At 38.5% G+C, this 12,030-nt stretch overlaps 1 protein-coding gene and 1 pseudogene across 2 annotated transcripts in view; one reads left to right on the plus strand and one right to left on the minus strand.

Annotated features, from left to right (window-relative positions):
- The window catches only part of LOC135764855 (putative palmitoyltransferase ZDHHC13), a 316,314-nt gene that overhangs the window by 186,125 nt on the left and 118,159 nt on the right, over positions 1-12,030 (plus strand). The window contains exons 9-10 of one of the 2 annotated variants that reach the window (XM_073811960.1): positions 9,865-9,998; positions 11,955-12,030. The exon at positions 11,955-12,030 is cut by the window's right edge and continues 25 nt beyond it. In XM_073811960.1, coding sequence (XP_073668061.1) covers positions 9,865-9,998; positions 11,955-12,030 — 210 coding nt within the window. The remainder of the gene's footprint in view (positions 1-9,864; positions 9,999-11,954) is intronic. The other variant, XM_065275546.1, reaches the window with a different exon arrangement.
- Positions 4,080-7,646, minus strand: LOC141281868 (E3 SUMO-protein ligase ZBED1-like; annotated as a pseudogene).

The raw sequence follows: 12,030 nt of genomic DNA on the forward strand, positions 1-12,030 counted from the left end.
GTTATTATCATTACAGAAGACGTGAGCATGCTGAACTATAATTAAGAGAAACACTATTATGTTAACTAAACAAATAAAGACACATGCAATACCATCATTGACATAATATTGTGCACTTACGTTCTCAATAACGCACACAGCAACACAACAGAAAAGTATACAAATAACATGCAACTCAGGAGCAGCTGTAATCGTGTCTGCAGCGAACTATAAAGTAAAATGGCGAAACTGCGCATGTGCACAAATACGTGAGTCTAGGGAGTGACGTCAGATCATCAGTCCAGCAGGGAGTTTTCCACACACACCATTCCACAATAATCCGGTCCATTTGAGCCCTCTTTCATGGGACTAGTTACGCGCCAAAATTTTGTGCAGACATAAGAATAAAATATAACTAGATAGGTACATTTCCTGAAGAAAATGTGAAGTGGTGCTTGCCGTGACAAATTTTGGGGGCAATATATGATTATACTTCAAGCCAAAAGTAAAAAAATCCAAATCCCATGTCTCTACGATGTTTTGATGCAGAGATAAAAGGCTTTATTTATTCGGTTGCTAGGGTACTATATTTGGTTGCTAGGGAGAAAATTGGAATCCACTAGTGATTACACTTCGAGTCACGAGTCAAAGGGTCCAACCCCTGTGTCTCTATGATGCGGAGATATAAGGCTTTGTTTATTTCGTTGCTAGGGTACTGTATTTGGTTGCTAGGGAAAAAAATGGCATCCACTAGTGATTACACTTCGAGTCACGAGTCAAACGGTCTAACCCCTGTGTCTCTACGATGTTCTGATGTGGAGATATAAGGCATTTTTTATTCCGTTGCTAGGGTATTGTATTTGGTTGCTAGGGAAAAATTGGCATCAACTAGTGATTACACCCCAAATCACGAGTCAAACAGTCCAACCCCCATGTCTCTATGATGCTCTGATGCGGAGTTATAAGGCTTTGTTTATTCTGTTGCTAGGATACTGTATTTGGTTGCTAGGGGCGTGACTTAATACCTCTTGGCATCCACTACTAATGATTAACCTGCGAGTCAGGAGTAATGCAGTCCAACCCCCATGTCTCTACGATATTCTGATGCGGAGATATAGGGCTTTGTTTATTCGGTTGCTAGGTGCTCCAATTTGGTTGCTAGGGGCGTGGCTTGGGATTGGCCAAAGATGTGGTCAGTGATTACATTCCGAGTCACGAGTCAAACGGTCCAACCCCCGCGTCTCTACGATGTTCTGATGCGAAGATATAATGCTTTGTTTATTAGGTTGCTAGGGTGCTCATATTTTGTTGCTAGGGGCGTGGCTTGGGAGTGGCCAGTTATGTGGCCAGTGATTACACTCCGAGTCACAAGTAAAACGGTTCAACCCCTGTGTCTCTACAATGTTCAGATGCCAAGATATAACTGTTTGAATTTTATGTTGCTAATGTGCTCAAAAGTGGCTGCTAGGGGCGTGGCTTAATACCTCAATAAGGATCCTTAGAGACTGTTTAGATGCATGAGTAAAATTAGCCCACCCCCTTGTATCTACGACGCTGTAATGCGAAGATATCCCATCTGGAATTTTTAAATATCTTATATGGGCGTGTTTCCTGCCCCGTTATAAGTCAATGGGAAATTTCGGGCACCTCTTACACCCCAGGGGTACAACTTATACCCCAATGTGATGTATGTTCTTACAGAGTCTACCACCCTCTTCAAATGTTGTAACCTACATGTTTCTACCAGAGGTGTAAAGAGTAGCTGAAAGCCATACTTGAGTAAAAGATCAAATTCCTTAATGTAAAAATTACTCCACTACAAGTTACAAGTCACCAATTTAAATACGAATTGAGTAAAAGTATTAAAGTAACCCAATTTAAAAGTACTCAAGTATTTTTACTCGTACTGAATGTTGGCTCAAAGATGCACTAGTCCTCAACACAAAGAGACATTGTAGGTCTGGGCAGTGAAAACTAAGAAAGTTGATTTATGAGGTTTTATTTCCTAATATAGAAAAGAAATCAAACACCTCAAAATTTTGACCTGGCAGAACAAACACAGATTAAACATAGTCATAGTCTTTTGACTAAAATTTTATTTAGTTTTAGTCATATTTTTGTCATCTGAATTGATTTAGTTTTAGTCTAATTTTATTCAACTAAATGCAATGAGATTTTAGTCTAGAAATCTACATTAAATTTAATTTAAACCCATTTAATTTTAGTCTAGTGTCATTGTGTACTTGAATGTGCCATGCTGACAAATATATAGCCTAACTTTGTGATATAAATATATGGTAACACTTTACAATAAGGTTCATTAGTTAACATTAGTTAGCTACATTAGTTAACATGATCTAATAATGAACTGCACTTATACAGCATTTATTCATCTTTGTTAATGTTAATTTCAACAATTACTAATACTTTATTAAAATCTTGTTAACATTACCAAATATTCTTATATAGGCCTATCCTAAAAAAGATATAATTTTAATATTTAAAAAATTCCAGTTAACTAAAATTACACTAACAGAAATATGATAATGCATATTAAAAAGTATCTGCGTGCAAGGTAGGCCATCTCACTGTGTGCCCCTTCATGTTTAGACCACCACTGCAGGGGACAGTCCTCTATGCCAATAGGGGGCTCTGCCTTGTAGCGCTCCACACATTCTTCAATACAGTCATCTTCATCATCAGATGAAGAGTCCGGCGCAGACATGAGACATGATCTCTTTTTAACCCCCAGGGGTCCAAAAACGCGGGGACGCGTTTTGACGTGTTTTCTCCTTATCATAGCAGAATCAACTTAAAATACTCCATCATTAATAATCAAACACTTACGTGTTTGACATCATTTGAAACTCTGAAGGGTCCTCTTTAATTAGTTCACATTCACAATAACAAGAGATCTTTGTGTTTTTGTCAAATAAAGAAAATAAACAGGGTGCGCATTCAGACATTTCTGTCTCCGCCAGCTGTCTCTTAAAACACGTGACAAAAATCAGTTGAAACTCCGCGAATACTCGTCACACAAACATAATACACATATCCAAAGAAAGCCTGAAATGTCTACTTTTAAACAAGCTAATTATAATCAAAAACAAATATTTCCTGTTTATATAATCTGCATTGAAGTAAAGAGAGTACAGTTTTTCCTGGCTGAGCTCATTATCTCTAATGCGGCCACGCCCTCAGGCTGTTGACATGGTAATGAAGAGACAGCAGTTCCAACAATAATAAACAAAGCGTGAAGTTTTATCAGATTTAAAGACTTTACCGCATGTTTGGATTATAAACTTTATACACACACGTGAGGAATATCTTCATTTATGTTTGGACATTGAGGAAGAGAAGCGTTTATCTTTAACGATACCTAAGAAGAGGAACGATGGAAGACGCATTGGAGAAGGATATAACTTATTCCTGAAGAAACTGTAAGTCATTTGTCTTCATTTATATTTGCTATCATGTAATATGTTATGGCTTGTGCAGTTCAGCCTACATAAGCAACATTAGCAGACTGCACGCTTCGGATTTAAAAACGTTCGCATTGTTTACAAACGAGGGCGCGTGATTTCACGTAATGGCGGATTTCATTGATACATGCTGTAAGTTACAGTGTTAGACAGAGTTATTCACTTTCGTATCCTTCATGGCAACTTTGAGTAATGCAGCTGCACTGCTGTATCTTTTAAGTGTGTGCTGTAATATGATTCCATGTTTACATGCTTGTTTACAAACGAGTAAGTTACGCGCGTGATCACGTAATGGCGGATTTCATTGTTACATGCTGTGTACAGTGTTAGACGCAGTTATTCACTTTCGTATCCTTCATGGCAACTTTGAGTAATACTGCACTGGGGGATCTGCTGATATTGTTTACATGCAACGCATTCCATACATTGCGCTTTACACGCGACACTGTTTTATTATGAGCTCCGCGTTGTTTACACGGAGACGCGAGCTCGCGCACATGGACATATGCGATGTGTTTTTGAAGTTCATACTCGCTTACAGAAACGCGTTTAAAACAGAAGCTAGACGATAAGGGGATGGGCATCTGAAAACAGTCATCTGAAAACAGCTTTTTTTTATATAACTAATCATTGCAGATGTTTATTTGAGATACTAATTTAGTTTATAATAGTTTATCTGAATGTAGTGCTATCATTTACCCATCAGTTATGTATGTAAGGGTATTTCTGTGGACAATTTGTGATGACAGCTGTTCATAACTCTCTTAGAGGTCTGCATCCCTCTCATCAGTACAAAACTATGAAGTGGAAAAACATATTCACACTCTTTGGACATAAAGTTATATGGTAACATGAGCCACATGAAGTTTACAGCTCTGTTGTTTATCAGTTTCTTATACAAGTTCAGTGTTTTAATAGGGTTTGTTTCCAAATAAATTGAAAATGTCCTACTGACCTTCATTTCTATTTTGATTATATTGTTAACTTCTTAATAAACCTCAAACAAACATGTCCATTTGTCCTCACATTCTTTACTGTAGTTCCCTCCTGCCTCATTATTATGCAGCTCATTATGCGAGGCTTTGTTTGCTAGCTGTCAATCAATCCTTCTCGCATACGGCCACTCTAAACAAAAAGTGTCTTACAATTTCTAAAATAATATATTGGTTTATGTGAATGAGTAGGCAGGATGATTTTCACATCATTTTAAAGGAAAAACTCTAGACTACTAGATTCTGTTTAGGAAAGTCTTGTTAAACCATGTTTAGTATGGGTTTTGTGAACTTATATCAGTGACTTAAAAATTTTACTTTTTTAAAAACCACGCATAAACCTTTTTCTCTCAAAAATACAAACATGTACATACATGTAGCTCATATAATATTTTAGCCCAGTTTGTGCTGAACACAGTGGTATGAGACACTTGCCATTATTATGTTTTAAAGCAACTGAAAAAAGACCAAATGTAAGAGCATGTCAGAACCTCTGAGAGTGTCCCAAAATGGTTGGACCCCAGAGGGTTAAGTGGCTCAGCTAGCACTGGTTTATCTCACTCTACAAACCCGTCCCCCCTCTCCCGGTGCAAAGCACAGATAGAACTCCAAACCTCAGCTCTGTCAGCCCTGCTCAGACATTTGAGGTCCTTAAACCTAGGGTCCAGTGCTGTTGCAACCCTCAGCCATGTGATGTTGGTTTTGTCCTTCCTTTTGTCCATGTCTGTTGTGAAAGTTTCCTTAAACTTAATCATGTATCCTGGATCATCTTCTGAGACCTCCATCACACGTGATAGATGACACAACGCTGGCAGCACAACTGAGCAAGAAACAAACTTCTCCCCCCCTAGAAGTTCACTCACATACCTGCAATAATAGAGAAGCACATAAGTTTATAATGAGTCTCTTACTCAATTTCAATTTCTCACTGACACGCACACGCACGGGCGGCCGTGCGCGCGCACACACACACATACACACACTTCCCCACTTTTGATACAACCTTACAAAATAAATGAGAGTATAAATAAATTACCTGCAGTGTTCCAGCACATTCTCCAACCTCTTCAGTTTATCCAGTTCAGCTGCTGTTGGCATGTTGATGTTATTTGCATGTAGCGCCAGTGCATCTCTCAATGGCTCTTGATTTCTGTGAACATGCGAAATCATTTCCAGTGTGCTTTTCCATCTAGTTGACACCTCTTGTGTGAGTGACTCTCTTTTGATGATGTGCAACCTGCTGCTGTTCGAGCTCGGCTGCGTTTGCTGGGCTATGCTTAATATGCCCCACTACCTTCCTGCATTTTGCCAAAGCGCTGTCAAATGGGCTGTTCTGGAACGATACTGTGATAGCTCGGTGGAGGCTGTGTGCAGTGCAAGGCATATGATCGAACGGGAGTTGCCTGGCAGCTGCAATCATATTGCATGCACTATCTGTGGTCAGTGTGCTAATTTTTAGTTCAATGTTCCACTGGCTGGCTACCTGCATAAAGTGCTCAGCGCAAACGTCAGCATAGTGTCGTTCTTCTGTCTTCATAACGGTTAAAGCATGTGACTGAAGATTCCAGTGTGTGTCAAAATAATGTGCCGTGACTCCCAGGTAACTATGGTTACTAAGGGAAGTCCAGTAATCTCCAGTAAGCGCCACCGTGTTTGTCTGTCTCAGTGCCTCTTCAATTTAATTTTCTCCTCTTCGTAGATATTGTGAATTTACTTGTAATGGTGGCTCTCGAAGGTGGTTCATATGTATAATCGTTAGATGCGATGTGGATAATTTCAAGTAGACCCTCGTCCTCCACTACATTAACTGGCCTACAAGCTGTAGCCACCCATTTAGTTATTGCTGTAGTGATTTTGTTCCTTGTTGAGTTGTCCATCGGTCTCCGCTGCAAACTAGTCAGTGTGGTCTGCGTTTGGCGAGGGGGAGGGGTGCTGTCTGCATCAGCTGTATGCTTCGCCATCAAGTGATATTTTAAACTCGACAAGCTGCGGTGATAACTTAATTCACGTCGACAATAAGTGCAGATAACTTTTGTCTTGTCGACAGAACCATCAGCCATCGTTTTATACGTGAATTTTCCATTCAGAAGACCCTTTCCTACCTCAATTTCTGTATGCTGCTGCACAATTTACTGTCTATTAAGCCTGCGTCTCTCAATTGTTTCAACTACGGGCTAGATCAAGGGTCAAACATAAATCGCGCGTTGCATTAATCGCGCGTTAATAAAATTAGTGGCGTTAAAATGAATTTGCGTTAACGTGTTATTAACGCGTTTATTTTGACAGCCCTAGTTGTAATACAGTCATAATAATTTAATATGACAAAGAGACAATGTCACAAAGACAGTCAACTTTGGAGAGGTATTTCTCGGGAATGGCAGAGAATATCAAAAATGTGTTTGGTCATTTCTGGGCGGATTGCTCCAAAGATTATGTGAGCAGAGCCTGGCATAAAATAGACTTAATTTGCAAAAGTAGTAGCGAAAAAACTACTTCACATATGCTATGAAATAAGACATGAACAGAATGTTGGAAACTAACAAATGAGATATCATTGCAATCAACATATACCAGTGAATAAAAATTCACAAAGAAAATGAATATCAGACAAAGTTTTCAGAAGTTATAGGCTGTTTTATATAGTTTATAAAGCCTAGGTGGCGCTGTTTTCAGATTTCCCAGGTACCTTCAGGACATCATACCGATGCTCCCTACCGATTTTTGTGCCGATACATCATATAGATTAATAGTTATCACTATTTATGAAAGGAGTAGCATATGGTAAATGAATTTTTCGCTACTCCTTTTACAAATTTTGTGTATTTTATGTCAGGTTCTGCTCGTATAAAATTCAATGTATATGAGCATCAAAAAGCTCAAGTGAGAACGAAGACAAAAATAAAATTCTGTATAGTAATGGTATACAATGTAATATACACTCACATTAATTTACTATGACAAATAAGACAACATCACAGGCACGGTCAACTTTGGAGATGTGTTTCTAAGGAAGAGAACAGAGTATCAAAAAACTGTTCAATCATTTCTGTGCGGATTTCTCCAAAGATTACAAAAGCAGAACCTGGCTTAAATTTGTAAAAGAAGTAGCGAAAAAACTATTTAAATCTGCTTTAAAGTAAGACATGAATAAAATGTTGGAAAATGACAAATGACATACTGTTGCAATCGTCATGAACCAGGGAATACAATTATACAAAGAAAACTAATTTCTGACAAAGTGTTCAGAAGTTATAAGCGGTTCTGTTACAGTTTATATCCCCTAGGTGGCGCTGCTCTGTATTTTCCCAGGTACTTTCAGTACATCATGTTGATGCTTTCTACCAGTTTTGGTGTCAATATGTGGCATAGTTCAAATGATATCACACTTAATGACAAATTTCAAAATGGCGGACAGGTGGTTTGATCAATCACGGCATAATACACATCGACAGAATCGGCATGAGCCAAGGAATCCATAGACACCAAGGTCATAATTCTGACAAACAGTTCATTAGTTATGGGCAAAACAAGCCTTTTTTTATATCTCATGACCCATAGGTGGCGCTGTCACCAAATTTGGCATGGACCCCCAGTTCATGGTCAACATGAAGTGGACCAAATTTCATTTCAATTGATCAAAGAATGACAGCTTCAGAACCATTTTTGCATCAACCTCGTTAAGTTCACGCATTTATTACTTTTGCATAAAGATAAATATCAAAATTCTGTTCAGTCATTTCTATGCAGCTCACTCCGAAGGTCATCTGTGACAAACTTCATAACAATTGAACCAAATTTAAATAAGGAGTAGCAAAAAAACGAACAACTGTACATTTCAAAATGGCTACTGTAATGGGAGGAGTCTTACTGTAAGGCATTAAAAGCAATTAATGTGAGAAGGGCAATCACGTGAACTAAGTAGAATTTTCATAGATCAAATTTATCACCGGTTATAACAGTTTGAACATTGAATTTTTGAGCTGATGGTGGCGCTATAGAGTTACTGCTAGAGACCCCATATTTGGTCACATGACTATTTAGGACCACCACTACAACTGTGCCAAATTTCATCACTCTACTACTTACGGTTCATAGGGCTGCCATAGACTCCCATTGGACAAGAGTAAGAATAATAATAATAATACTAACAATTGCAATAGGTGTCTCAGCACCTTCGGTGCTTGACCCCTAATAATAATAATAATACTAACAATTGCAGTAGGTGTCTCAGCACCTTCGGTGCTTGACCCCTGATAATAATAATAATAAGAAAACCATCAAACGCAATTGTGGCCTGCCGCCCTGCGGGCTTGGCCCCTAATAATTAAACAAGGTTATTTTAAGTAGATACAACTGTCACTGTAAAAACTGCACTTTTTTCCGGGTTTTTTTTAACAAACTTTTTTTCGTGTTGCTTTAGTAAACACATGAATGTGTAATTTTGTATTTAGTACACCTTTGTGTTACAGAGTAATTGTTTAATTTTGATGTAAAAGATAAAAAATCATTATACAATTTGAACAATTTCCATTATGAAATCAAGCAGACCACTATTGAATATTGTTTACTTACTTTGTTATTTGTTAACCCTTTGGTGTCCTTAGATAATTTGGCATCCTTGAGCAGTTTTGCCCTGTACTGACATTTGTGCTTTTTCAGTTGCTTAAAACAATAATGGCACAAGTCTTATAACACTGTGTTCAGCACAAACTGGGCTACACTATTATGCGAGCAACATATATGTACATTTTTGTATCTTTTGAGACTGACAGACACAGAGGGACCGACAGACACACATACGCACACAGAGAGACCGACAGACACACACGCACATAGAGGGACCGACAGACGCACACGCACACAGAGAGACCGACAGACACACACACGCACACAGAGTGACTGACAGACACACGCACACATGGCAATTAAGGCAAATAAGGCATTTTTTAGCACTGCACAGGTGGCATAGAAGCTGAAGACTGTATCAGACTGTTTAACTGAGCTCAGAGGGACATTAATGGCACCTAAACTATAAAGTGGGACCATAATTAGTTTACACAAAAACAGCTTACTTATAACACCTTAGCAACAAATGCCCAGCCAACCACCCACATGATCTTTCCTTGTGTAGGAAACTTATGAATGACCACAGTGCAGCATCTCACAGAATCTTCAAAAAAAGATTACAAAATAATTTTATTTACAAAAAGGGATGGAATCGCATGCAGTGCCTAGATTGTTATGCTTTTATTTGAAAACTGTTATAAAGATCTTCTAGATAAACTCTTAAAAAAGCAATTATTCTACTTTTTAAACCCACATAACTTTGGTGAAAGCCTCATTTCAGACTTCTATTAAGTAAAATAGACCTGTGTGTGATTTGTGTATTTTGTTGTGATTTTGTGTTTCAGGTTTATCTACTCTGTGTATTTAGTGTTATTGTGGTTGGAGCATTTGGTGCCATATTAGACATGAGAACAGAGTCTTGGTTATTGAAGGGGGTGCTGCTTGGCTGCATTATGGCTATGATCAATCTCACTTCAAGGTGCAGTTTGACACTTTGCAAACACACATACATGCACATATTGACAGAATATGTATATTGATTATTTTACAAAAAGTTTGATGTGATTAAATACAGTAAATATTAAAGCATCAAATACTCACATGCTGCTTATACATATCCAGTGTGAAATATGCCTGTGTTTTGAGTCCCATGGTAATAGGTTTGAACAGGAGTGTCAAACAAATGCCCCGCAGGCCAAACACAGCCCACAAAGGTGTCTTATCCTGCCCGCATGATGAATTATTATAACATATGAAATACATATTTTTAACACCTTTTCAGGTGGGACGCCCCAGTTGCGTTTGTCTAGTTTAAATAGAAGACATGCAGGCAATAGGAGAAGACAGTAGGAAAGCAATAGGAAAGCAGCAAAATGCAGACAGTTACACAGGCGGAGCATAGACAGACATTACACGTTCCTTCCTTCTTCCGTTTCCATGTGCATGGCTTTTCTAAGTAGACCAAAAAAAAGTCTGGTTGTGTGTACTATGTATTAAACGACCAGGAATAAGTTTCTGCCTTAAGCCGCAATGGCGAACCCAACAAATAGTGGGTTCTAGTTTAGAAAGTGTTTATTTAAAAAGTTGTGGCTAGACTCACATAGAAATGTTTAGAAATGAGAGTAGCAACTGTCCTCAAACTGGTGATGTTGATCCTGTTGAAGAAGAATAGTAAAGAAGGACATTTCAAAAGCATAATGCATATGTTTTAGAACTTCAAACTGTACAAGGTACTTTAATACTTTACAAATCTAGCACTTTCTTTGCTAAATGACTGTTTTCATTACAAATTTATTCCACAGACAATTTCATGATTTATAAATGATTTTGGCATTATTTGGCAATACAGAGAATATAAGGGTGCACTCACTTTATCCAAACCAAACCATGCCCCAGTGGGATTGTCACCCCTCCTTACTCCCCCAGATGCACGCACTAACACTGTACTTTTATCAATCCGAGCCAAGGCACACTTTCGTCATTAAAGGTGTGATTGTTTTGAAAAAAGCAGGAAATAATGCGCTTTCTTAACACTGGAACTCATCGTAATGTTAAGTCTGTGTTTTTTTTTTTTTCGGAGTCGTTTGGTGCGCGATTTCAGACAGCCCTCTCACATATCATCATATTGGTTAGTTGATCTGTTTGTTGAGGTTTTTTGGAGGCAGATGAAGGTGAGTGGTCACGCAATTGACGTATTAACCTTTTGAATAACGCTCAAGCGCAATTGCTCTCAAACCATAGCCTTCCACACCTGAGCCCAAGTGAACCGCGCTCCAGCCCACCTCTGCAACCCGAGCCGGTTTTAAAAACAAAATAATTAAATATTATTAAATAGAATACAAATAGAAGTGGTGTTAATAGGTTTATTTAGTTACTTCAGCAGGGACCAGAATATTGTAGAGACTCCTTAAAGAGTAACTAAACCCTAAACCAACTTTTTTAGTTAATGATCTGTAAGAATGATTCTTTATTAGTGCTGTTCATTGATCTTAGTAAGTTTTTTGACATTTGGATATAAAGTGTTTCAATAATACAATATATGGTGTAAAAACGTCTGAGTGCTGCCCTCTTCAGGTTGAACGGTGGCTACTGCAGTTGAATTTTCCTATTGGATGGTGAGTCCAAAAAATGACTCGTGACGTAAGCAGGTTCAAGATCACCACGCCCTTGTTACGATCTCACCACACACTTAGGTCGTCCCCTCTATCCCCTGGGATCTGCCCACTTTTCTTGCGTTTTTCAAATATTGCCAGTGGGTGGAGTCAGGCTCTGACCAGGGGTTTAGTTACGCTTTAAATGTCTACAGGCACTAGGACCTAGGACTAGGACCAACAAATTGAATTAGAGATGTTATTTCTACTATCATAGGTGTCATAATGCGTGTGTGTGTGTGTGTGTGTGTGTGTGTGTGTGTGTGTGTGGTTTATTTATTTAGGCAGTTGGGGAGTATGGCAGTACAATCTTTGATTCCCTTGACAGGTCTCATGGCTTCTGTATTTTGGATGGTGGTC

The sequence above is a fragment of the Paramisgurnus dabryanus genome, chromosome 2, assembly GCF_030506205.2.
Source record: "Paramisgurnus dabryanus chromosome 2, PD_genome_1.1, whole genome shotgun sequence".
NCBI classification, from domain to species: Eukaryota; Metazoa; Chordata; class Actinopteri; order Cypriniformes; family Cobitidae; genus Paramisgurnus; species Paramisgurnus dabryanus.